At 49.3% G+C, this 27,769-nt stretch overlaps 1 protein-coding gene across 1 annotated transcript in view; it reads left to right on the forward strand.

Annotated features, from left to right (window-relative positions):
- Nucleotides 1–872: 872 nt before the first annotated feature.
- Nucleotides 873–27,769, forward strand: part of ARHGAP39 (Rho GTPase activating protein 39) — a 169,637-nt gene continuing 142,740 nt past the window's right edge. The window contains exon 1 of the mRNA XM_058028088.1: nucleotides 873–929. Within this exon, the coding sequence (XP_057884071.1) occupies nucleotides 919–929 (11 nt within the window). The 5' untranslated portion in view covers nucleotides 873–918. The remainder of the gene's footprint in view (nucleotides 930–27,769) is intronic.

The raw sequence follows: 27,769 nt of genomic DNA on the forward strand, positions 1-27,769 counted from the left end.
CGTAATTCCAAAGGCGCCGAAATTCCAGAGGTACCGTACTTCTCAATGCGCATGCACGGCATAAATATCACTTCCAAACGCGCATGCGCGCCATCACTCCCGTAATTCCGAGTGTGTATCGCACCCTACCATGTCGCCCAGAGCGCATGCGCACCACCACTACCGTAATTGCAACCGCATATACTAGAAATACGATGCTCCTAAACGCGCATGCGCACAAGTACCGTTTTTCCCAAAGAGCAGCGCAATCTTCTAACCACAAATGCTCTTGCGCGCAGCGGCTACCGTAATTCGGAGTGCGCATCACAAAACAACTACCGTAATTCCCAATGCGCGTTCACAAAACAACTGCCGTATTTCCTAATGCGCATTAGAATATAATTACCGTGTTTCCTAATGGGCATCGCGACACAGCTACCGTATTTCTTCATGCGCATCAGAACACAGCTACCGTAATTCCATATGCGCATCACGAAACTACCGTATTTCCAAGTGCGCACGCGCACAATACGCGCCGCATCTCCGTGGTTACCGTAATTCCCAGCGCGCACGCGCACCACGCCTCCCCCACCCTCCCGCGCTACCGTGTTTCCCATAGCGCACGCGCACTACACCCCCCCACAAAACCCCCATCCTCCAACCCCTCCCATCATCCCCCGCGGGGAGGCGCCTTCTCCCCGCCCCCCTCATTTGAATAAAGGGCGTGTCCCGCGCCTGGCCCCGCCCCCCGGCTCTGCCCCCATTGGCCGCGCCGCCGTTGTCGCTGGTGACGGGGACGCGGCGGGGTCGGAGCGCGCCGGGAGCGGCCGCGGAGCGAGGAGGGGCCGGGGGGGGGCTCGGGGTCGGTCACGGGGGGGCCATGGGAGCCCGGACCGGGGCCGGGGCCGGCGGCGGCGAGCGGTAGAGCCGCCGGGGATCATGGCGGAGAGGTGAGCGGCGGCACCGCGGCGGGGGAATTGGGGGCGGGGGGAGGGTGGGCTGGGTGGGGGTGGGGGGGCTGCGCCGCATGGTCCAAACCCCCCCTAAACCCCCTTTGGGGACCCCTTGTTGCGTCCCCGTCCTCCTCCTATGGCGCTTATCGGGATGCCCCCCCCTCTCCGAGGTGCCCTTGGGGGGTCTTTGCCCTCCCCCGTCAGCACTTTGGGGGTCTCAGCCCCTTTTTGGGTGTTCCGTCCTCCTCCGGTTCCGTTTTTGGGTTTTTTGGGGTGCTGGGTGTGGGCATCGCCACCTGCGCTGCATCCAGGTGTGTTGGTGGGGCTGGAGAATTCCGAAACCCCCGTCCCGGATTTTGGTGCATGGAGGGGGGGGCTGGATGCGCCCACCTGGATGCCCGTGGCTGCAGGAAGGGGATGGGGAAAAACGGGGGGGGGGGATGGAGCCGAACCCCACCCTGGATTTCGGGGGGAATTGGGAAAGGATTAAGGGGGAGGATTGGATCCCATCCTGCTCCCGGTGGAGGGGTTAAATCCCACCCTACTTCCCTTTTTTGGGGGGGGTTTGGAAGTGCTGGATCCCATCCTGCTCCTCGTGGAGGGGTTAAATCCCACCCTGCTTCTGCTTCGGGGGGGTTTGGAGGGGCCGGATCCCACCCTGCTCCCTTTGGAAGGGGCTGTGGAAGGGGCTGGATCCCACCTGGAGCGGCTGGATCCCACCCTGCTCCTCTCAGAGCGTTCTATGGAGGGGCTGGATCCCGTCCTGCTCCTCGTGGCTGGGGCTGGATCCCGGTTCCCTGGTTGACGGAGGGGCTGGATCCCACCCTGATGTTCTTGACAAGGGTTTGGAAGGGCTGGATCCCATCCTGCTCCCTATGGAGGTGTTAAATCCCACCCTGCTTTATTTTTGGGGGCTGGATCCCACCCTGCTCCTTATGGAAGGGTTAAATCCCACCCTGCTTCTATTTTGGGGGGGTTTGGAGGGGCTGGATCCCATCCTGCTCCTTATGGAAGGGTTAAATCCCACCCTGCTTCTATTTTGGGGGGGTTTGGAGATGCTGAATCCCATCCTGCTCCTTATGGAAGGGTTAAATCCCACCCTGCTTCTATTTTGGGGGGTTTGGAGGGGCTGGATCCCATCCTGTTCTCCTTGAGGGGTTTCATGGAGGTGCTGGATTCCATCCTGCTCCTCATGGAAGGGTTAAATCCCACCCTGCTTCTATTTTGGGGGGGTTTGGAGGTGCTGGATCCCATCCTGCTCCTTATGGAAGGGTTAAATCCCACCCTGCTTGTATTTTGGGGGGTTTGGAGATGCTGGATCCCACCCTGCTCCTTATGGAGGGGTTAAATCCCACCTTGCTTCCATTTTTGGAGGTTTGGAGGGGCTGGATCCCGTCCTGCTCCTTATGGAAGGGTTAAATCCCATCCCGCTCCTTATGGAGGGGTTAAATCCCACCCTGCTTCTCTTTTGGGGGGGTTTGGAGATGCTGGATCCCGTCCTGCTCCTCATGGAAGGGTTAAATCCCACCCTGCTTCCGTTTTTAGAGGGGTTTGGAGGGGCTGGATCCCGTCCTGTTCTCCTTGAGGGGTTTCATGGAGGGGCTGGATCCCATCCTATTCCTTAGGAAGGGCTGGATCCCACCCTGTTCTCCTTGAGGGGTTTCATGGAGGGCCTGGATCCCGTCCTGATCCATATGGAGGTGCTGGATCCCACCCTGCTCCTTATGGAGGGGTTAAATCCCACCCTGCTTCCCTTTTTGGGGGGTTTGGAGGTGCTGGATCCCACCCTGCCCTTCCTGAGAGGTATTTGGAAGGGCTGGATCCCACCCTGCTCCTTACGGAGGGGTCGAATCCCGCCCTGCTTCCCTTTTTGGGGGGTTTGGAAGGGCTGGATCCCATCCTGCTCCTTATGGAGGGGTTAAATCCCATCCTGCTTCCCTTTCTGGGGGGTTTGGAGGTGCTGGATCCCACCCTGCCCTTCCTGAGAGGGATTTGGAAGGGCTGGATCCCATCCTGCTCCTTATGGAGGGGTGGAATCCCGCCCTGCTTCCCTTTTTGGGGGGTTTGGAGGGGCTGGATCCCACCCTGCTCCTTATGGAAGGGTTAAATCCTATCCTGTTTCCCTTTTTGGGGGGTTTGGAGGTGCTGGGTCCCACCCTGCCCTTCCTGAGAGGGATTTGGAAGGGCTGGATCCCGTCCTGCTCCTTATGGAGGGGTTAAATCCCACCCTGCTTCCCTTTTTGGGGGGTTTGGAAGGGCTGGATCCCACCCTGCTCCTTGTGGAAGGGTTAAATCCCACCCTGCTTCCCTTTTTGGGGGGTTTGGAAGGGCTGGATCCCACCCTGCTCCCTATGGAGGCGCTGAATCCCACCCCGCTCCCTCCGGGAGGGCTCGAATCCCACCCCGCTCCCCTTTCCGGCAACGTTTGGAGCTGCCGGATCCCATGGAAGGGGTTTGGATCCCACCCTCCGCAGGATGATGGTGATGATGATGATGGTGATGGTGATGGGGTGGGGGGATTAAATCCCACCCTCCTGGCTGGCAAAGGTGACGATGGAAGGGGCCGCATCCGTCCCCATCCCGCTGGCCGCCCGGCCTCGGGCCGGGGGAAGGTTCCCGCTGCCCGGCGCGGATCCCGCGGGGTGCGGGCGGTGTTTCCGTGGAGGTGGAAGGTGTGGCGGCGATGGGTGTGGATGGAAGCGCCGGGAACGGGGAGCGGGCAGCGATGGAGCCGGCTGGGATGGAAGGGACGGCGGGGATGGAGCGGGGGCTGCAGCGGCGGAATTTGGGATTTGGGGCGGGGATCCGTGGGGCCCAAACCCGCTGGATTTGGGAAGGCGGAGGGGCAGAGTTGTTCGGGATTTATTTTATTTCGCGAGGGCGACGGAGCCGCCGGTCCGGGATGTTTTTTTATTATTTTATTTTTTTTTTTCCCCTGTGCCGTTTCCCCCATTCCTTGCATTTCCCTCCGGCAGCGAAAACTGCAGGGTGGGAGTGGAGTTATTTATTTATTTCCTTATTTATTCATTTCCTCATTCATTTATTTCCTCATTCATTTATTTTCATCATTTGTTTATTTCCTTATTTATTTCCTCATTCATTTCCTCATTCATTTATTTCCTCATTTATTTCCTCTTTATTTCCTCATTTATTTCCTCATTTATTTCCTCATTTATTTCCTCCCCCATTTATCTGTTTCCCCCCCCCCCCCCCCCTTTTATTTTATAATTTTTTCCCCTCGTTTATTTGTCCGGTCCTTCACTTATTTCGTTATCCGCGGAGTCATTTATTTATCCTCTTATTTATTCCCACTTTAATCAACCCCCGGAGTGACCTCTGCGGAGAAATCCGCAGCTGCTCCGGAGCCTCACCTGGCACACGCAGCTGGCTGGGATTAAGGGAAAAAAAAAAAATTAAAAAAACAACAAAAAACCACATTTTCCATGGAGAACGGGCGGATTTGGGATGTTTGGAGGGAGCTGCCGGCAGCAGGTGGCTCGGGCAGGGCCGGAATTGGGATGGGATGATTCCATCCAGGGCTTGGTTCTGCTCCTTCCCCCATGGAACGGCTTTTCCCAGATGGAAGCTCGTGGATCCCAAAATCAGCGGGACTGGGATTTGGTGCTGCCCATGGTTTCGGGGAAGGGGGGATTTGGTTGTGGATGTGGATCGGTCCGGAATTGTGGGATCTCGGGTTGTTTGTGTGGTTTTGTGCTGGGTTTTGGAGTTCTCCGAGTGTTTTTCCATGTGGATTTTGGGGGGGATCGAGGGTTTTATTCCTTCCCTCGGGATGAGCATCCAGCGGCCTTCCCTTTCCTCCAAAGGGAATTGGAATATCCTGGAATTGGGATGTCCATTTCCTTGGAATATCCTGGAATTGGGACATCCATTTTCTTGGAATATCCTGGAATTGGGATATCCATTTTCTTGGAATATCCTGGAATTGGAATATCTATTTTCTTGGAATATCCTGGAATTGGGATATCAATTTTCTTGGAATTGGGATATCCATTTTCTTGGAATATCCTGGAATTGGGACATCCATTTTCTTGGAATATCCTGGAATTGGGATATCTATTTTCTTGGAATATCCTGGAATTGGAATATCCATTTTCTTGGAATATCCTGGAATTGGGATGTCCATTTTCTTGGAATATCCTGGAATTGGGATAACCATTTTCTTGGAATACCCTGGAATTGGGATATCTATTTTCTTGGAATATCCTGGAATTGGAATATCCATTTTCTTGGAATATCCTGGAATTGGGATATCCATTTTCTTGGAATTGGAATATCCATTTTCTTGGAATATCCTGGAATTGGGATATCCATTTTCTTGGAATATCCTGGAATTGGGATATCCATTTCCTTGGAATTGGAATATCTATTTTCTTGGAATATCCTGGAATTGGGATATCCATTTTCTTGGAATATCCTGGAATTGGGACATCCATTTTCTTGGAATATCCTGGAATTGGGATATCCATTTTCTTGGAATGTCCTGGAATTGGGACATCCATTTTCTTGGAATATCCAGGAATTGGGATATCCATTTTCTTGGAATGTCCTGGAATTGGGACATCCATTTTCTTGGAATATCCTGGAATTGGAATATCCATTTTCTTGGAATACCCTGGAATTGGAATATCCATTTTCTTGGAATATCCTGAATTACAAAATCCTGGAGTGGTTTGGGTAGGAAGAGGCCTTAAACCCCGCCCAATCCCACAAGAAGGGACACTTCCCATGATCCCAGATTTATCCAATCCCAATCCAGCTTGGCCTGGATTGGAGTGTTGGGTCTTGGGGTCGCTGGCAGGGAGAAATTCCAGGCCTAACAAAGCCTGAATTTGGGTGAATTTAACTCAAAAAAATCAGAGCTTTGTGTCACTGGTGGTGGCACAACTCATGCCATCAGAACCAGGGATGGATTTTAGGATAATCCCATAATTATTCCCATTGGAAAGGAGCATTTTGGTGCTTTTCTTTGGGAAGAAAGGCCTGCGGGGATGCCCTCGTTTTCCAGGGAAACCTTTGCTTTTCCCGCCCAAATCCTGGATTTTTCCAGCTGCAAATCCGCGAAATCCAAGGTCTGTGAGGGCCGTCTGTGAGCCAGATGTCCTCGGGCTGAACTTTTCCAGAGGGGCTGGAGATGGGTTCAAAGGGATTTTTGGGAATGTCCCGCTGTGCCGTGGGATCGGCTGCTTGGCGTGCTGGGAGCAACGAGGGGTCAGGGATTTGCGGAATTGTTTGGGCTGGAAAAAGGCCCTTAAAATAAAAATTAAAAAAAAAAAGATGGAGTTCAACCCTGAAAATGTTGGAAGGAAAGGGAATGGTTTTCCAACTCCTGACTCAGGTTGTGTTTCACGATGGGTTTTTCCTGATATCCATGAAAATTGATCAGTTCAGTTTTATCCCAAATTTTTTTTTTTGGGAATTTATCCATTGGTGCTGCTGTTTTTTGGGAGAAGGAGCTGCTTTTTTACCCTAGATGCAACCCCATCCGTGGTTTTTATGGATTTTCCAACATTTATAGGATTTCCAGGCTGGATCATCCCAAAATGATCCACAATCATTTTTTAAAAAAGGTGTTTTGTGGAATTCCAGGCTTCTGGAAAAATGTTGTGTGTGTGTGTGTGTGGTTGGTTGGACATCACAATTCCTGGGAATGTGGGGAATCCACTCCATGAAAATCTCATCCCACCAAATCCCCTCTTTAGGGATGGAGAATTCCTGATGGATCCCATAGGACATCCCTGTGGATAATCCTGATGTTCTCAGGTGGAGCTCCAGGGAAGGAATTCCCTCAACTTTGTGCTCCTTTAAAGGTTTTTTTTTTTTCCTCCATTTCCCGGAAAATTGGGATGAATCCATAGTTCTTTACCTGGATTTGATGGTGACCCACTTCAGCCTTGATCCCAAAATTCCAGGTTTTTTGGAACTCATTAAACTATTCCCAGGAAACCAAAGCTTTACCGTCATTCCTTTCCTGAGAAATGATGGATTTGGGGAGTTCCCGCCTCTGGGAATTTGGGAACAGCCACCACAAAAAAAAGCCCAACCAAATAATGACCCAAAAACTTTGGGGGGAAGAAAAAAAAATCCCGAATCCAAACCACAAAACACAGCTGGGAATTCAGGCAGATTCCAGAGTCAAATTGATGTCAAATCCTGTAAAACCACACGTTCCGCGATGGTGGAATTTAGAATTTGGCCGTGGAGGGGCCTGGATTTGGGGGAGGGATCCCAAATAATAAAATCTGGGATTTTTGGGGCCGTTCTGTCGCCGTTTTATGGAGTTTTCATTCGGGAATGTTCGCTCCACATGAAAAATATTGGTGGGAATTTCATTTAGATTATTAGGATTTGGTTAAGAGTTTTCATTCGGGAATGTTTGCTCCAGATGAAAAATACCGGTGGGAATTTCATTTAGATGATTAAGATTTGGTTGAGAGTTTTCATTCGGGAATGTTCGCTCCAGATGAAAAATATCGGTGGGAATTTCATTTAGATGATTAAGATTTGGTTGAGAGTTTTCATTCGGGAATGTTCGCTCCAGATGAAAATATCGGTGGGAATTTCATTTAGATGATTAAGATTTGTTCGAGAGTTTTCATTCAGGAATGTTCGCTCCAGATGAAAAATACCGGTGGGAATTTCATTTAGATGATTAAGATTTGGTTGAGAGTTTTCATTCGGGAATGTTCGCTCCAGATGAAAAATATCGGCGGGAATTTCATTTAGATGGTTAAGATTTGGTTGAGAGTTTTCATTCGGGAATGTTCGCTCCAGATGAAAAATACCGGTGGGAATTTCATTTATATTATTAAGATTTGGTTAAGAGTTTTCATTCGGGAATGTTCGCTCCAGATGAAAAGCACCGGTGGGAATTTCATTTAGATGATTTGGTTGAGAGTTTTCATTCGGGAATGTTCGCTCCAGATGAAAAATATCGGTGGGAATTTCATTTAGATTATTAAGATTTGTTCGAGAGTTTTCATTCGGGAATGTTCGCTCCAGATGAAAAGCACCGGCGGGAATTTCATTTAGATGATTAAGATTTGTTCGAGAGTTTTCATTCGGGAATGTTCGCTCCACATGAAAAATATCGGTGGGAATTTCATTTAGATTATTAAGATTTGGTTAAGAGTTTTCATTCAGGAATGTTCACTCCAGATGAAAAATACCGGTGGGAATTTCATTTAGATGATTAAGATTTGTTCGAGAGTTTTCATTCGGGAATGTTCGCTCCGGATGAAAAATACCGGTGGGAATTTCATTTAGATTATTAAGATTTGGTTAAGAGTTTTCATTCGGGAATGTTCGCTCCAGATGAAAAATACCGGTGGGAATTTCATTTAGATGATGAAGATTTGGTTGAGAGTTTTCATTCGGGAATGTTCGCTCCAGATGAAAAATATCGGTGGGAATTTCATTTAGATTATTAGGATTTGGTTAAGAGTTTTCATTCGGGAATGTTCGCTCCGGATGAAAAATATCGGTGGGAATTTCATTTAGATGATTTGGTTGAGAGTTTTCATTCGGGAATGTTCGTTCCGGATGAAAAATATCGGTGGGAATTTCATTTAGATGATTAAGATTTGGTTGAGAGTTTTCATTCGGGAATGTTCGCTCCAGATGAAAAATACCGGTGGGAATTTCATTTAGATTATTAAGATTGGGTTGAGAGTTTTCATTCGGGAATGTTCGTTCCGGATGAAAAATATCGGTGGGAATTTCATTTAGATGGTTAAGATTTGTTCGAGAGTTTTCATTCGGGAATGTTCGCTCCAGATGAAAAGCATCGGTGGGAATTTCATTTAGATGATTAAGATTTGGTTGAGAGTTTTCATTCGGGAATGTTCGCTCCAGATGAAAAATACCGGCGGGAATTTCATTTAGATGATTAAGATTTGGTTAAGAGTTTTCATTCGGGAATGTTCGCTCCAGATGAAAAGCGTCGGTGGGAATTTCATTTAGATTATTAGGATTTGGTTAAGAGTTTTCATTCGGGAATGTTCGCTCCAGATGAAAAATAGCGGCGGGAATTTCATTTAGATGATTAAGATTTGGTTAAGAGTTTTCATTCGGGAATGTTTGCTCCGGATGAAAAGCATCGGTGGGAATTTCATTTAGATTATTAAGATTTGGTTAAGGCGGTTACAGAGTTGTTCCAGTGACCTCTTCCTTCAAAAAAAAAAAAAAAAAAATTCCAAAAAATTCCTTTAAATCCCCGTTCCGCGCTCTCCCTCCTGCATTTTTGCTCCAGTGATTATTTCCTTACATGCTCTAAATAACGCATTGAACCCCGACCTTTTCCTCTTCCTCCTCTGGCTCTTCCCAAAAATAAACATTCCGGCTGGAATTTGTTCTCTCCGGCTCATCCAGGCCGGCTATTTTTAATTCCAGAAGTGTTTGAGGGATGAATGTGCTCCAGGTGCCGAGGGGGAGAAGCCGAGCGCTCCAGACCCTCCCCGTGCCCTTGGGAATTCGGTGTTATCCCTGAAATTGCTCCCAGGCATCCCCAAATCCCGGGATTTTTTTTTTGGTTTTTCCGGCTCCTGAAAGGATCACATTGTGCTGCTCCAATGGGAGGCGCCTCCCATCTCCCAAATTCTTCATCCCCTCGCTCTTTCCTTGACCTTCACAAATCCAGGGATTTGGTTTATTTCCTTCCTCCCGCTCCTGCCCTTTAAACATTCCCACGTCCATCCTGATTTTTAGGGAATAAACCCACCAATCCCAGTTTTTTTTTTTTTTAGGGAGCTGAAAGCATCACTCTGTCTTTTGGGAAGCTGGATATCCCCATCTCCACATTCCTGAGAGGAAAATAAATCTTATTTCCTTTTTTTGTTTTTTCAAGTCTTTCCCAAAAAATAAATGGGAAGAGGCAGTGGAGTGACCCAGCGGTGTCATTCCCAGACCAGGAAATGCCGTTCCCGCAGGGAAAATTCCTGATTGTTGAGGAAGCTCTCGTAAGGCTCGGAGCAAATGAGAGGCCTGGAATGGACACTCAGAGGGAGAAGGTTTTGTTTGTTGGGTTTTCCCGGTTTTTGTTGGATTTTCCCAGTTTTTGTTTGTTGGATTTTCCTGGTTTTTGTTTGTTGGATTTTCCCGGTTTTTGTTAGTTGGATTTTCCCAGTTTTTGTTTGTTGGATTTTCCCGGTTTTTGTTTGTTGGATTTTCCCAGTTTTTGTTGGAGTTTCCCGGTTTTTGTTGGATTTTCCCGTTTTTTTTTTTTGTTGTTGGATTTTCCCAGTTTTTGTTTGTTGGATTTTCCCGGTTTTTGTTTGTTGGATTTTCCTGGTTTTTGTTTGTTGGATTTTCCCAGTTTTTGTTGGGTTTTCCCGGTTTTGTTTGTTGGATTTTCCCAACTCTGGCATCCTGGCAGGTTTCGTTCCTGGCTGGAAATTGGGCTTGGAATTCTGGTGTTCGGGGTTGGAGCAAAATCCCAGAATGGTTTGGGTGGGAAGGGACTTTCAGGATCACCCATGGGCTCCCAACATCCCAGGTTGCTCCAAGCCCTGTCCAAGCTGGCCTTGGACAATTCCAGGGATCCAGGAACAGCCGCAAATTCTCTGGGAATTCCATCCCAGCCCCTCACCACCCTCCCAGGGCAGAATTCCTCCCCAAAATCCCATCCATCCCTGCCCTCTGTGTCCTGTCCCTCCATCCCTCATCCCAAATTCCCTCTCCAGCTCTCCCGGATCCCTTCCAGGCGCTGGAAGCGTCTCCCAGATTTTCTTCCCTTCTCCGGGTGAACACTCCCAACCCTTTTCCCATTTTCCTGGGATTTCACCTCCTGGGCCACGACTGCCTTCACCCCACTCTGTCCCTTTATCCTTCACCGCCAAAAAAACACGGAAAAATCCCTGGATGGAGGCACGGCTCCTTCCGCACGGTCTTTTCCCTACGGAATCGCGCCGGGGCCGGATTCCGGTGAATTCTGGGCCTCCTTTTCCCAGAGGTTCTGGCATTTCCCTGCCGGCCTCGTCGTGTTTTTGTGGATCTTCCCTCTCTGCTCCATTCCCCTCGGAATGGGAGTGGCTTCCAGTGGATCCGCGTGTCCGGGAAAGCCGTTGGAAAATGTTAATTTGGGAATCGTTGCTGCGGAATTATGGAATTTTTTAAAATTGGACTTCCTCGGCTGGGAGAGGTCATGGAAAAGCATGGAAAAGTGGAATTATGGGATGGGGATGGGGTGGTTTTCTGTCCGGAAGAGGAGGATGGGCAGTGAGGAGCCTGGGAATAACATCAGGAATGGAAACGGCTCCAGCGGATCCGCGTGTCCGGGAAAGCCGCTGGAAAACATTAATTTGGGAAGTGGTGCCGCGGAATTGTGGGTTTTTTAAAAATTGAAAAAAAAATCTTCCTTGGCTGGGAGAGGTCAAGGAAAAACCTGGAAAAGTGTAATTATGGGATGGGGATATGGGGATGGGGTGGTTTTCTGTCTGGAAGAGGGGGATGGACAATGAAGAGCCTGGGAATAACGTGGGGAATGGAAATGGCTTCAGCGGATCCGCGTGTCTGGGAAAGCCGCTGGAAAACGTTAATTTGGGAAGCGCCGCCGTGGAATTATGGAATTTTTTTAATTGGCCTTCCTCGGCTGGGAGAGGTCATGGAAAAGCATGGAAAAGTGGAATTATGGGATGGGGATGGGGTGGTTTTCTGTCTGGAAGAGGGGGATGGGCAGTGAGGAGCCCGGGAATAACATGGGGAATGGGAACGGCTTCAGCGGATCCGCGTGTTTGGGAAAGCCGTTGGAAAACGTTAATTTGGCAATCGTTGCTGCGGAATTACAGATTTTTTAAAATTGGACTTCCTCGGCTCGGAGAGGTCACGGAAAAGCGTGGAAAAGTGCAATTATGGGATGAGGATGGGGTGGTTTTCTGTCTGGAAGAGCAGGATGGGCAACGAGGAGCCTGGGAATAACATCAGGAATGGGAACGGCTTCAGCGGATCCGCGTGTCCGGGAAAGCCGCTGGAAAATGTTACTTTGGGAAGTGCTGCTGTGGAATTGCGGTTTTTTTAAAAATTGAAAAAAAAATCTTCCTTGGCTGGGAGAGGTCAAGGAAAATCGTGGAAAAGTGCAATTATGGGATGGGGATGGGGTGGTTTTCTGTGTGGAAGAGGAGGATGGACAATGAGGAGCCCGGGAATAACATCAGGAATGGAAACGGCTTCAGCGGATCCGTGTGTCCGGGAAAGCCGCTGGAAAACGTTACTTTGGGAAGTGGTGCCGCGGAATTGTGGGTTTTTTAAAAATTGAAAAAAAAATCTTCCTTGGCTGGGAGAGGTCAAGGAAAAACCTGGAAAAGTGTAATTATGGGATGGGGATATGGGGATGGGGTGGTTTTCTGTCTGGAAGAGGGGGATGGACAATGAAGAGCCTGGGAATAACGTGGGGAATGGAAATGGCTTCAGCGGATCCGCGTGTCCGGGAAAGCCGCTGGAAAACGTTAATTTGGGAAGCGCCGCCGCGGAATTGTGGAATTTTTTTAATTGGTCTTCCTCGGCTGGGAGAGGTCATGTAAAAGTGTGGAAAAGTGCAATTATGGGATGGGGATGGTGTGGTTTTCTGTGTGGAAGAGGAGGATGGGCAGTGAGGAGCCTGGGAATAACATCAGGAATGGGAACGGCTTCCAGCGGATCCGCGTGTCTGGGAAAGCCGCTGGAAAACGTTCCTTTGGGAAGCGCCGCTGTGGAATTGCGGTTTTTTAAAAATTGAAAAAAATCTTCCTTGGCTGGGAGAGGTCACGGAAAAACCTGGAAAAGTGCAATTATGGGATGGGGATGGGGTGGTTTTCTGTCTGGAAGAGGGGGATGAACAATGAGGAGCCTGGGAATACCATCAGGAATGGAAACGGCTCCAGAGGATCCGCGTGTCCGGGAAACGCTCGAAAACGTTACTTTGGGAAGCGCCGCCGTGGAATTATGGAATTTTTTTAATTGGCCTTCCTCGGCTGGGAGAGGTCATGGAAAAGTGTGGAAAAGTGGAATTATGGGATGGGGATGGGGTGGTTTTCTGTCTGGAAGAGCAGGATGGGCAACGAGGAGCCTGGGAATAACATCAGGAATGGGAACGGCTTCAGCGGATCCGCGTGTCCGGGAAAGCCGCTGGAAAACGTTACTTTGGGAAGCGCCGCTGTGGAATTGCAGTTTTTTAAAAATTGAAAAAAAAATCTTCCTTGGCTGGGAGAGGTCAAGGAAAAACCTGGAAAAGTGCAATTATGGGATGGGGATGGGGTGGTTTTCTGTCCGGAAGAGGGGGATGGACAATGAGGAGCCCGGGAATAATGTGGGGAATGGGAACGGCTTCAGCGGATCCGCGTGTCCGGGAAAGCCGCTGGAAAACGTTAATTTGGGAAGCCCCGCTGTGGAATTGCGTTTTTTTTAAAAATTGAAAAAAAAATCTTCCTTGGCTGGGAGAGGTCAAGGAAAAACCTGGAAAAGTGCAGTTATGGGATGGGGATGGGGTGGTTTTCTGTCCGGAAGAGGAGGATGGACAGTGAGGAGCCTGGGAATAACATCAGGAATGGAAACGGCTTCAGCGGATCCGCGTGTCCTGGAAAGCCACTGGAAAACGTTACTTTGGGAAGCGCCGCTGTGGAATCGCGGTTTTTTTAAAAATTGAAAAAAAAATCTTCCTTGGCTGGGAGAGGTCAAGGAAAAACCTGGAAAAGTGCAAATATGGGATGGGGATGGGGTGGTTTTCTGTCTGGAAGAGGAGGATGGGCAGTGAGGAGCCTGGGAACAGCGTGGGAATTTCTGTTGCTTTGGAATTCCTGCCTGCCGTCGGTCCAGGGCGTTGGGAGCGCGGGAATCAGGGGATCACGGAATTGGGTGGGATGAGGATGTGGAGAGCGCCCAATTCCACCCCTTTGCCATGGGAAGGGATAATTTCCACGATCCCAGCTTCTTCCAGCCTGGCCTTGGACAATTCCAGGGATGGAGCGGCCACAGAATTCCCTGGGAATTCCATCCCAGCCCCTCACCACCCTCTCAGGGAGGAATTCATTCCCAACATCCCACCTATCCCTGCCCTTTTTCCCCCGTTCCCTGTTATCCTGTCATTCCCCGCCTTCTTCCAAAACCCTTTCCCATCTTTTTTTTTTTGGGATGTTTTTGGACTCTAAATCCCTCCGAAGGCTCCAAGTGAAGCCGTCCCTGGATTCTGAGTTCCAGGTGGGCTCGGAAGGGAAAATTCTGCTCCTTGAAGATCCCGTCTTCCTTATTTTCCGCATTCCAGGGCTATTTTCCATCTTTTTGGTGTCTGTTTTTAAATTCCCGATTTTCAGGGACGCATCCCGAGCTGCCCCGAGCACGGACACGGGGATTTGGTGGATCTGTGGATGCATCCTGGATTTTATTGGGAATTGAGTTGCTTCTTGGGGGTTTTCTGGATCCATTTTTTTGGAGCTGGGCTTGGATTTCTGGATGCTTCCTACGGTTCTTTGCTCCCTTTAATCCAAAGGGTGCATCCATGGATCCATGACGGGGAAAGGAGGAATTCCATGGAGCCCTTTCCCAGTTGGACTGCTTGAAAAAAAAAATAAAAATAAATAACAGAACAAAAATCCTCAGCAAGATTTAACGTAGTTGTGAATATTTGGGAATAATTAGGGAAAAGAGGGGAGGAAAATAATTGGGAAAAGAGGAAAAATTCCTTTTGAAAGAAGAGGAATTGAGGGATTGGCGCTCGTGGATCTCTGACCGCTTCAGCGGGCTCTGGGTGAGGTGGGAGGGGATTTTTCTTCCTCTTCCCGGAAAAAAATGGTGGGATTTGGGTCGGAGGTTGTTGGTGGAGGCTGCTGGACTTGGGATTGTCCACGGGGATGGAATTCTTCTTATTTATGGAATCATGGAACGGGTTGGATTAAAAACCAGCCGGTTCCAACTCCTGCCATGGGCAGGGACGCCTTCTCCCGTTTTCCAGGTTGTTCCAAGCCCTTCCCAACCTGACCTTGATAATTCTAGGGGTGGGGCAGCCACGGAATTCCCTGGGAATTCCATTCCAGCCTCGCTGTGATAAATTCCTTCCTTAAATCCGGTCTGGATGGATCAGGAATCCTTTGCTGGCTTGGGGGCCTGGGATTGCTGATTCCTGTGGGGGCGGGAGCGGCTTCCCTCGGGATTGGTGCCTCCCTAATTAAGCGTGTCCGGATTAAATGGAGCAGTCGGGCAACAAAAACGTGGAAAAGCCTCTTTTTTGGGAAAGAAATTAATTTATTTCCCATTAATTCCACATCAAATTGATTTTCATTGCAGCCTCTGCCTCTCCCTAGGAGCAGGGGCCGTTCCCTTCCCTATTCCCACGTTTCCATTGGATCCGCCAGGAATGAGAAAATTCCGAACCAATCCAACCTTTTAGGAACCTTTTTCTTTTCCCCCTTCTTCTCCTGAAAGTCGCCTTGAGGGATCCACGTCGGAGCGTGGCGCTTCCATTCCAGGGATTTTTTTTTTTTTTGGAAGTGGGTGCTGCTCCCAAAAAAAAAAAAAAAAAAAAAAAAAAAAAACAAACCCCCAAAAATTCCACAGTGATCCAGAGAAAGTATTTTCTGTCTGGGAATTTTCTGTTTTAGCAGGAATTTCCTGAGGGTTTTTTGATTTTTGTTTTTTTTGAATTGAGGAAATTGCTGTGCTCAGGACTCTCCAAACACCGATAAGTGAGTCTGGAATTGTTCCTGTCCCGTCACGCTCCAGCTCACCTGAACAATTCCCTCTTTTTTCCCTCGGCTGGGAGGGGCATGGAAAAAGGGATTTTTATCAGCATGGAATTGGGAATAAGATCAAAGAATGGGTTGGGAAAGGGAATCTTAAAAAGAATTCTCAACCTCCCCTTCCATGGGCAGGGACAGCCCAGGTTGCTCCAATCCCACCCAGCCTGGCCTTGGGCGCTTCCAGGGATGGAGCAGCCGCAGAATTCCCTGGGAATTCCGTCCCATTCCTGCCCCTCGTCCCGATGCTCACAGCACAGAATAAAATTGGAAACATTTTTTTGTGGGGAAAACCCATGGGAATAACACGGGGAGGAAAACTGATCTTTATTTATCGTCTCTGTGTAATCCGCCAAAGTGGGTTTTTTTTGGGAAGCTCCAAACAGGAAATCAGCCCAAACCCTTGGGAAAAGCTGGGTGTGAGGAGGAGCAGATTTGGCGACAGATCCCGATGCTTTTCCACGCAGGAAAATCCCAATCCAGGCTTTTTCAGCCACAGTTGGGATTTCGCTTCATTCCATGTGTTCCTCCTCGGCCTTATCAGCTCATTAAGCGCCTTATCAGGAGGGATCTGTGGCCTTTGGAATTCCTGTGGGATCACGGAAAAATCGGGATACTCCTGGCATGTGCAAATATCTTCCCTTGAGGCTTTTAACCGTGGGGAAAAAAGTGGCTTTTTGGGGGGGATAATTTTTTGGGAATTCCTGGGTCGGGGAAGTGACATTCCCAACTGTGCCGAGGGATCTCAAATCCCGGGATTTGTTTTGGGCCCTTCATGACAAGAAGGACACTGAGGGGGCTGGAGCGTGGATTCCCTAATCGTGGAATCGTGGAATGGATTTGGGGGAAAGGTCTGGAACACCAGGAGCAGCTGGGGAGGGGTGGGAAAAGAGGGAATTTTTTAGGGATAAATGATCATGGAATCATGGAATGGATTTGGGGAAAAGGTCTGGAACACCAGGAGCAGCTGGGGAGGGGTGGGAAAAAAGGGAATTTTTTTAGGGATAAATGATCATGGAACGGATTTGGGGAAAAGGTCTGGAACACCAGGAGCAGCTGGGGAGGGGTGGGAAAAAAAGGGAATTTTTTTAGGGATAAATGATCGTGGAACGGATTTGGGGGAAAGGTCTGGAACACCAGGAGCAGCTGGGGAGGGGTGGAGAAAAAAGGGAATTTTTTAGGGATAAATGATCGTGGAATCGTGGAATGGATTTGGGGGAAAGGTCTGGAACACCAGGAGCAGCTGGGGAGGGGTGGGAAAAAAGGGAATTTTTTTAGGGATAAATGATCATGGAACGGATTTGGGGAAAAGGTCTGGAACACCAGGAGCAGCTGGGGAGGGGTGGAGAAAAAAGGGAATTTTTTTAGGGATAAATGATCATGGAATCATGGAACGGATTTGGGGAAAAGGTCTGGAACACCAGGAGCAGCTGGGGAGGGGTGGGAAAAAAGGGAATTTTTTAGGGATAAATGATCATGGAACGGATTTGGGGAAAAGGTCTGGAACACCAGGAGCAGCTGGGGAGGGGTGGGAAAAAAAGGGATTTTTTTTAGGGATAAATGATCATGGAATCATGGAACGGATTTGGGGAAAAGGTCTGGAACACCAGGAGCAGCTGGGGAGGGGTGGGAAAAAAGGGAATTTTTTTAGGGATAAATGATCATGGAATCATGGAATGGATTTGGGGAAAAGGTCTGGAACACCAGGAGCAGCTGGGGAGGGGTGGGAAAAAAGGGAATTTTTTTAGGGATAAATGAGCTGAGCTTAAGAGTCGTCCCTCCTCGTGTCAAATTCCACCGCAAAGCCAGGAATTCCGATTCCGTTCCTCGTTCCCTTTCCTTCCGCTGGAACGCGGAAAACTCCTAAATTTGGAAAAACCCAGAGCCTGGATGCTTCAGCGCCGTGAACATTTTTTCCCCTGGGGTCGGTTTTGTTCTGGAGAACCTGGAAAAGGGAATTTCAGAGGGTGCAAACCTGAGGCTGTCGGTGACTCACGGATCTCCCTCCGCCCACATTCCCTGATCCAAGCTCTTTTCCTGGCTCTTGTCAGATTTTCCTGGGTGCCGGGAATCATTTCACCCTCAGGAACGCCCCTGAGGGGATCTCGAAGCTTTTCTCATGCTCCGGGAGAGCTGGAGAGGGATTTGGGATAAGGGATGAAGGGATAGGACACCAGGGAATGGCTTCCCACTGGTTGGGTGGGATTTGGGATAAGGGATAGGACACCAGGGAATGGCTTCCCACTGGTTGGGTGGGATTTGGGATGAGGGATTTGGGATAGGACACCAGGGAATGGCTTCCCACTGGTTGGGTGGGATTTGGGATAAGGGACAGGACACCAGGGAATGGCTTCCCACTGGTTGGGTGGGATTTGGGATAAAAGGGATTTGGGATAGGACACCAGGAAATGGCTTCCCACTGGTTGGGTGGGATTTGGGATAAAAGGGATTTGGGATAGGACACCAGGGAATGGCTTCCCACTGGTTGGGTGGGATTTGGGATAAAAGGGATTTGGGATAGGACACCAGGGAATGGCTTCCCACTGGTTGGGTGGGATTTGGGATAGGGGATGAAGGGATAGGACACCAGGGAATGGCTTCCCACTGGTTGGGTGGGATTTGGGATAAGGGATTTGGGATAGGACACCAGGGAATGGCTTCCCACTGGTTGGGTGGGATTTGGGATAAGGGATAGGACACCATGGAATGGCTTCCCATGGGTTGGGTGGGATATTGGGGAGGAATCCTTCACTTTGAGGGGCTGGGATGGAATTCCCAGCCCCTGGATCCCTGGAATTGTCCGAGGCCAGATTGGATGGGGCTTGGAGCAACCTGGGATAGTGGGAGGGAGTTGGAGCTGAACGGGCTCGGATCCAATCCCTTCCAGCCCAGCCCATCCCAGGATTTTGTGAAATTGAAAGCTCCGTGGAATTTTGGCTCAGGCGGGATTTAGAGCCGGAACAGAAAGGCACAAATGTCCGAGGGGGGTCTGGAAAAACCTGGAAAACTGTCAAAAAACAGGGATGGGGAAAGGGAAAGATGAGAGGGGAATGAGTAATAAATTACTTACAGTTAAAAAGCGGATTCGTGGAAGTTTTTAGGCTGGAAAGGAGCTTTAAGCTCTCCCAAGGCCACCACCGACCGTGTCCCCAAGTGGATTTTGGATCCGTCCCGGACAGGATTCCCTCCCTTTGGATTCCTCCCTTTCCAGGAGGAATTCTCCCAGAAACATCCCACCAAACCTCTCCCGATGCCGCTTGAGGCCATCTCCTCTCATCCCCATCCCTCATTCCCCTTGGGAGAAAATCCCGACCTTCACCCGGCTCCGACCTCGGAGCAGGAACTCTGAAAAGGGGGGGAAAAAAAAAATCCCAATTAATTCCCGAGCGTGGAATTAATCCGAAGGGACAGGAGCTCGGGAGAGGAGAAGAGGATGTGAAGGAGGCCGGGGGCGCTCCGGGCTACGCGTGGAAGTCGCGTGCGGGGAGAGGAGCGCGGAGGCTCCTTTGATCGTGATCAGGGATGAAGGGCAGGCTCGGGGACAAAAAATAAAACAAAAAAACAGGGAAGTTTGGAATGGTTGTGAGGGGAAAAAAAACGAGCCGCGCTTCATTTCCTAAATCCTTATTTTATGGAGAGTGCAAAAATATTCCAGAAAAGTTTAAATCACGGAAATGAAGGGAGATTCGGTGTCGCCTCCGTGGGGTTTTTTTAGGAATTGTTGTTCCTGGAAGGTTGTGGAATTGCTGGAGCCTTTGAGGGATTTGGGGTGGGAAGGGCAGGAATAAATGAGTTTGTGGATTTGCCTGAAATGGTGGGAGTTGGAGTGGAGCAGAGAGGCTTTTTAAGGAAGAATCTTGTTTGGAGCTTCTGGAATGGTGGATGATACTTTTCGTAGTGAGATAAACGCGTAAAAATCCCTTTTTTTTAATCGGGAATTTTACAGCAGGAAATTCCCGAGCAGGAACAGGAGAAACCTTGGAATAAGAGTCAAATCACCAAAAAAAAAAAAAACCCCAATTTTGTGATTTGACAAAATCAGCTTTGGCTCCTTCACAGAACCGAGAATTCCAGGGGAAAGCTCGGGACTGGGAGAGGTTCTGTCGTTCATCCCAAACATTTCAGGGAGAAGGGAATGGGCAGGATGTGATCTCACAAAAGTCAGATTTTTTTTTTTTTTTTTGGGATCCTTCTCCATGAATGAACCTTTGTATTTTCGACAAAGTTCGCGCCTGGAAATGTTTTTTATCCCAACTTTTTTCCATGAGATTCCAAAGGAATGTCGGAGGAAGCGATGGGAATAGAAGGGCCGGAGAATTGGGGGAAAAAAGGTTTAGGTTTGCTTCCCCTTGATAAATTTCCTTTTATCCCCCAAAAAAAAGTGAAAATTGTGGGAGAATTGGGGGAAAAAATGACAAAATGTGTGACTGTGGCAGGAGCTGCACATTTGGAGAAATTCCAAGTAGACCTTGGGCACGAGGAGAACATTTGGGAACTTTGGAGCTGGCTGGGGTTTGGGATCTGCTCCCGGGGGAAAAGGAGCAGGACGAGGGGAAACTCCAGGCATGCCAGGGCAGGTTTGGGCTGGATTTTGGGAAAACTCCTCCTGGAATTTTTGTCACAGGAATATTTTGGGCTGGGAACGATAACGAGGCCTTAACTGAGAATCCGTCTGAGGCAGGATCTGTTTGGTGCAGGAGATCAGGAGGAATCCAGTTAAAAATCCCGGGATGCAGGAATAGGAACGACAAAGGGTGTGGGATCTCTGCTTGTCTTCTAAATGAGAGGGAGAAGCTCCAGCTGGGCTTCCAACCCTTTAATCCACCAAAACATATTTCCAAGGAATGTTTTTTTTTCCCCTATTCCTCAATTTAAATGGAAACTCTTCCAACCTGCTCCGTGTGCTGCACTTATTCCTTTCCCAGTTTTAGGCTCGCTTCCCCTTGATAAATTTCCTTTTATCCCAAAAAAAAAGGGGAGAATTGGGGGGAAAAATGACAAAATGTGTGACCGTGGCAGGAGCTCCACATTTGGAGAAATTCCGAGTAGACCTTGGGCACGAGGAGAACATTTGGGAACTTTGGAGCTGGCTGGGGGTTGGGATCTGCTCCCAGGGGAAAAGGAGCAGGACGAGGGGAAACTCCAGCCATGCCAGGGCAGGTTTGGGCTGGATTTTGGGAAAACTCCTCCTGGAATTTTTGGCACAGGAATATTTTTGGGCTGGGAACGATAAGGAGGCCTTAACTGAGAATCCGTCTGAGGCAGGATCTGTTTGGTGCAGGAGATCAGGAGGAATCCAGTCAAAAATCCCGGGATGCAGAAATAGGAATGACAAAGGGTGCGGGATCTCTCCTTGTCTTCTAAATCAGAGGGAGAAGCTCCAGCTGGGCTTCCAACACTTTAATCCACCAAAACATATTTCCAAGGAATGTTTTTTTTGCCCTATTCCTCAATTTAAATGGGAACTCTTCCAACCTGCTCCGTGTGCTGCACTTATTCCTTTCCCAGTTTTAGGCTCGCTTCCCCTTGGTAAATTCCCTTTTATCCCAAAAAAAAAGGGGAGAATTGGGGAAAAAAATGACAAAATGTGTGACTGTGGCAGGAGCTCCACATTTGGAGAAATTCCAAGTAGACCTTGGGCACGAGGAGAACATTTGGGAACTTTGGAGCTGGCTGGGGGTTGGGATCTGCTCCCGGGGGAAAAGGAGCAGGACCAGGGGAAACTCCAGCCACGCCAGGGCAGGTCTAGGCTGGATTTTGGGAAAATTCCTCCTGGAATTTTTGGCACAGGAATATTTTGGGCTGGGAACGATAAGGAGGCCTTAACTGAGAATCTGTTTGAGGCAGGATCTGTTTGGTGCAGGAGATCAGGAGGAATCCAGTTAAAAATCCCGGGATGCAGAAATAGGAATGACAAAAGGGTGTGGGATCTCTCCTTGTCTTCTAAATCAGAGGGAGAAGCTCCAGTTGGGCTTCCAACCCTTTAATCCACCAAAACATATTTCCAAGGAATTCCTTTTTTCCCCCTATTCCTCAATTTAAATGGAAACTCTTCCAACCTGCTCCGCGTGCTGCACTTATTCCTTTCCCAGTTTTAGGCTCGCTTCCCCTTGACAAATTCCCTTTTATCCCAAAAAAAGGCCTTGAACTGCTCCAAAGGGCAAAAATACTCGGAGATCATACTCAGATTTGGTTTTTTTTCCCACATCTGACTCAGGAACTCTTCTGTCAGCTGGAGGAGGAGGAAGAATAATTTAAAATATTCAACCCTTCACGAGCGGCGCTCCAAGAGTGTTTTTAATGCGGCCGGAATAAGATTTGGGTTTTGGAGCTCTCCCGGTATTGATTTGTTGCTTCAATTTGCTCGTCGTGCATGGAGGGAGGAAAATGTTTTTTATAAAAAGATTTCTGAGCGCGCCCAGCGATGGCTGGACCGTCACTGAGTTGCTTTGGCTGTCCACGGTTAATTTGATTTCTGTTTAAAGCCAGCAGGGATTTATTTGGTCGCGTTTCAAAGGAGGAAAAAAAAAAAGTGAGGAGTGGGCGGATCTCATCGGGACCCTGATTTAGGAGATGTGTCCTCCTTCCCCACCTCACACCGGGGATTTTTTAACCCAAATTTCTGTCTCACCCTCACCTGGGTGCGAGTGAGGAGAGTAAATCAAAAACATCCTAAAAAAAACCCCCAAAAACCCAAAACAAACCCCAAATCTTGGTGTTTAAGGAATTTTCCTGCTCACCTCATCGTCTTCCCTCGTTTTTAGCTGCACTTTTCAACCACAGCTTTCAAAATCCAAAACAAACCCCAAATCTTGGTGTTTAAGGAATTTTTTAGGCTGGAAAGCTCGTCTCATCGTCTTCCCTCGTTTTTAACTGCACTTTTCAACCGCAGCTTCCAAAACCCAAAACAAACCCCAAATCCCCAAATCTTGGTGTTTAAGGAATTTTCCTGCTCGCCTCATCATCCTCCCTCGTTTTTAGCTGCACTTTTCAACCGCAGCTTCCAAAATCCAAAACAAACCCCAAATCTTGGTGTTTAAGGAGTTTTTTAGCCTGGAAAGTTCATCTCAACATCTTCCCTCATTTTTAGCTGCACTTTTTAACCGCAGCTTCCAAAACCCAAAACAAACCCCAAATCCCCAAATTTTGATGTTTAAGGAATTTTCCTGCCCGCCTCATCGTCTTCCCTCGTTTTTAGCTGCACTTTTCAACCGCAGCTTCCAAAACCCAAAACGAACCCCAAATCTTGATGCTTAAGGAATTTTTTAGGCTGGAAAGCTTGTCTCATCGTCTTCCCTCGTTCTGAGCTGCACTTTTCAACCACAGCTTCCAAAACCCAAAACAAACCCCAAATCCCCAAATTTTGATGTTTAAGGAATTTTCCTGCCCACCTCATCGTCTTCCCTCGTTTTTAGCTGCACTTTTCAACCGCAGCTTCCAAAACCCAAAACAAACCCCAAATCTTGGTGCTTAAGGAGTTTTCCTGCTCGCCTCATCGTCTTCCCTCGTTCTTAGCTGCACTTTTCAACCGCAGCTTCCACGAACACGGGTCATCGACCTGGAGATTGGCAGATGAGATTCCCTCTGGCTCCGGCGTCGCTCTGAGGAATCTGTGTCCGGAAAGGCGGAATTGAGCCGGGTGGGCACCGCTGGGTGAGGAACCCAACGGAGGCGTTGCCTGGGGGATGGAAATGCCCTCAGAGCCTGGCAATGTCTGGCAATTCCTTCTTTTCCCTGGAAATTTGTTGCCCAGGCAGTTGGAAGAGGTTTTTTCTCAGGGTTGGGATCCAGGATCTTGGAACGCCGTGTTATCCTGGAATCTTTGCCTCCGTTTCTGAGCAGGGGTGTTGGGTGGTGCTTGATGAGTTTCTGCACAAATGTTTGGGTTTGAAGGGTCTCAGCTGGGAAGACCTCGAGGGTTGGGATTGATTTTCCTTTCCTTGAAAAAATTGGATCGTGTTGGAGCCAGGCTGGGAGAGCTGGGAATGTCCATCCTGGAGAAGAGAAGGATCCAGGGAGAGCTGGGATCTCCTTCCAGTGCCTGAAGGGGCTCCAGGAGAGCTGGAGAGGGACTTGGGACACGGAATGGAGGGACAGGACACTGGGAATGGCTTCCAGAGGGCAGGGATAGATGGAATATTGGGAAGGAATTCTGCCTTGAGAGGCTGAAGAGGCCTGGAATGGAATTCCCAGAGAATCTGCAGCTGTCCCATCCCTGGAAATGTCCTAGGACAGCTTGGATGGTGCTTGGAGCAACCTGGGATAGTGGAAGTTTTCCAAGGCAGGGAGTTGGAACTGGATGGTCTGGAAGGTCCTTTCCAACCCAACCCATTCCGGAATTTTATCCTGCTCTTGCTGAGTTTCTGCACAAATGTTTGGGTTTGAAGGGTCTCAGCTGGGAAGGCCTCGAGGGTTGGGATTGATTTTCCTTTCCCTGAAAAAATTGGATTGTGTTGGAGCCAGGCTGGGAGAGCTGGGAATGTCCATCCTGGAGAAGGGAAGGATCCAGGGAGAGCTGGGATCTCCTTCCAGTGCCTGAAGGGGCTCCAGGAGAGCTGGAGAGGGATTTGGGACAGGGGATGGAATGACAGGACACTGGGAGTGGTCCCCACTTCCAGAGGGCAGAGATAGATGGGATTTTGGGAAGGAATTTTGCCTTGAGAGTGTGCTGAGGCCCTGGAATGGAATTCCCGGAGAAGCTGTGGCTGTCCCATCCCTGGAAGTGTCCACGGCCACCTTGGATGGTGCTTGGAGCAACCTGGGATAGTGGAAGTTGTCCAAGGCAGGGGGTTGGAACTGGATGGTCTTGCAGGTCCTTTCCGACCCAATAAAATTCCATTCTGGAGTTTTATCCTGCCGGTGCCACTCTGGAAGGAGAATCCTGCCGGATAACTGGATCAGCTCCCCGTCCAACACCTCAGAGCTGTGGCCATTTTATGGCCAAGATCCAGCCGGCTGTGGACCTTCCCCACGGACACTCAGCGTGCTTGGAGAACATCCCAAGTGGCTCAAAATTAGGGATAAACAACTTTTTTTTGGACAATTTGTGGTGGGAAACATTCCCGGTGAGCTCACTTGGGCGAGTCCCCGCGCCAGACAGGCCCGGCCAGTCCCGGAGGCTCCAACGACGTCTCACCCATTCCCAAACAACCACTGACACCCCCAAAAGGTTGGGATGGGATCGTTTATCCCGGGAGGCAGCCGCTGTGGGTCCCTGGAGTGTCTGGGGGATGATTTCCCTAATTTCCCTGCCGCTCCGAGGGTTTTAATCAGCCGGCAAATTGCAGGCCTGGCTGATTCCCGCCTTATCTCCCGGCCTTGCTGCTTGGGTTCAAGGGCCCAGCTCGGCTTTGTCGTCTCGAGATGAGCTCCCAAATTTCTTTTGAGGGTGGAATTAAAGGCTGTGAGCACGCAGGACCTGCTGGTTTGAGCAGCTCCTCAAACTTTGTTTAACCACAGGAATCATTCCGGGTTCTCTGAGGAGGAGCCTTTCCATGAAAATCCCCCCCCCTCCGCCTCGCCCCGTGACTCAGCCACATCCAGCTCCAACCCTCGGGAATCGCGTTAAATCCTCCAAATTCCCCCGTCATCCGTGAAAATTCCGTGACGCGGCATCCCCTTAACCCGGTTACCTGCTTTCCCCGTGGTTTTTCAGAGGGATCCCTGCGTTTTCCTCTGCCCTATTTTCCCTCGGCAGCTCCGCCGCGAGGGTGACGCGGATAAGGAGGGAAATTTTCCGCTCTCCCGCGGGGGCCTGGAGCCCGATTTGATTTGGGATAATCAAACCTTCCAGCTGCTTTGTTCCAGGCACCTATTATTGGGGAAGGAGGCCGCTGTGAGCCCTCACAAAGGGTTGGGAAGGGCCGGAATTCAAAGGGAAGCAGGTTCGGGGAGGAGGATTTGGTCACCTCAGCCTTTTTTGGGAGAGGGCGTGGGAGTTGGGATTCGGGTCATTTGTTCTTCCCGCTGTAATGAAAGCAGATCCTAATTGCTGCAGGTTCTTGCTATTGTGCCCAAATTGCCGTGACGGGTAAAACCATTCCCGGCGTCGCTGTTCCAAAAATGACAATGCAAAAGAAAAAAGAATCGTTTTCCCGGCGAGAATTCCCCGTTTTTCCAATCCACAGCTTCCAAGATGTGGGCGATGGGTGGGCTGGATGAAACTCTTCCCTTTTTCCATGGTGGTTTCTCTCCTGTTTCGTTCTCCAGAGTGGTGGATTCCTGGTCCAAGAAACCTTTGGAAGTGGCTCTCTAGGATATGGTGGGGTTTTGGGGGTGGTCTCGTGCAGGACTCGACCGTCCTTGTGGATTAGCTCAGGTTATTCCATGGTTCTGATTCTGTGGCTTTGAGAATCTTTCCGTGATTCTCACCCTTTGTTTTGGGGGTGGTGGGAGCTGGAAAAGCCTGGGAATATGGGGAAGGAATAATTTCACTCTTAAAATCAAATTGCTGGCCTTAAAGCAGGGAATAATTCCATTTTGGACGGAGTGTGGGTGATGGAAATGGGATCTTTTCTGTAGAGCAGCCCCGGCACCATCAGAATTCCTAAAAATATTTTATTTTATGGATCCTCTTCACGGAACACCCAAGGCCACCCTGACTTCTGTTCCAAAATATTCTTCCTTGGGAAGACTTGAGTTCCCGGCTCTTAAACCTCCCCAAACTGGTTTAAAAACTCTGCTTTGAGCCCTAAAGACCGGGGGGAAATCCTCATTTAAATATTCCTTATGCAAAGCGGCGGCTCCTGACTCGACCGGTGCCGCAGGTATTCCCTCGTTTCGCCGGCTGATTATCCCACAACAGTTTCTCCTACGTTTCCAGCTCCCGTCTGCAGCTCCAACCACAAATCCCAAAGTTTTGAGTCAGCTCCTCATCCCAGCTGCCTCCGGAGCGCTTCTCTCCCACACGCGCCCGGCTCCTTCTCCCCGTGGCTTTCCCACTTGCCAGCCTTTCATTCCCTTGTTCTGGTGGTGGAAAAACAGGGATTAATCATCCTGACAGATCCGCGATGACTTCCAGGGCACCTGATTTTGAACGGGATGAGACAAAAAAATCTGATTTATCGTGTCTGCCTTCGCCAGCTGCCTGCTCTTCTTTCTTTCCCTTGCTGTTTGTTTAAGGCAGGCTTGAATCTGTTGGAGCAAATCCAGGAGATGCCCCAAGGGCTGGAGAGAGGCTGAGAATTTCCAGTTTGGAGAAGAGAAAGCTCCAAGGAGACCTCAGAGCCCCTTCCAGGGCCTGAAGGGACTCCAGGAGAGCTGGAGAGGGACTTTGGACAAGGGATGGAGGGACAGGACACAGGGAATGGCTTCCCACTGCCAGAGGGCAGGGATGGATGGGATACAGGGAAGGAATTCCTGGCTGGGAGGGTGGTGAGGCCTGGGATGGAATTCCAAGAGATTCTGTGTCCATTCCATCTCTAGAAGTGTCCAAGGCCACGTTGGAGCAAGCTGGGATAGAGGAAGGTCCATATCCCATGGGATGAGATTCTAGGAATCTGGGAATTCCATGCCCATGGCAGAGAGTGGGGCTGGGTGATCCTGAAGGTCTCTTCCCACCCAAACCATCCCATGATATTTATTTATAGGAAGACATTCACAATCCCAACCAATTATTCCATTTTCTTCAACTCCCCATCATTCCCGGGCTCCATCTCCCTAACAATCTCATTCCGACTTTTTTTTTTTTTTAATTTTGGAATTATTCAATTTTTTCAACTCCCCATCATTCCCGGGCTCCATCTCCCTAAAAATCTCATTTTGCTTTATTTTTTGGGGATTTTGGAAGTGTTTTTTTCTTCTCCTCATCTCTCCCCTTCCAAGGCCTTCAACCAGAACGTTCTACTCACGCCTTGGCTCTTCTTCTCCCTATGGAACACACAGACTCTAAACCAGGATTTTCCCGGCTATCCCAAACTTTTTACAGGCTTGGAAGGTCTGAAAATTTTATTGAGAAGCCTTGTGGGATTCGCTGGGAAATTTGCCCCCTCCTGCCTTTGTTTCTCACGTTTTCCTTCTGCTCCATTTCTCCTCGCTCGCGTTTTTCACACCTTCCGCGTCCTCCTTCACGGCTCCGGCAGAAACTCCTCCATCCCCGCGAGGAGAGGCTCGGAATTCTGT

The sequence above is a fragment of the Melospiza georgiana genome, chromosome 1 (assembly GCF_028018845.1).
Source record: "Melospiza georgiana isolate bMelGeo1 chromosome 1, bMelGeo1.pri, whole genome shotgun sequence".
Lineage (NCBI taxonomy): Eukaryota > Metazoa > Chordata > Aves > Passeriformes > Passerellidae > Melospiza > Melospiza georgiana.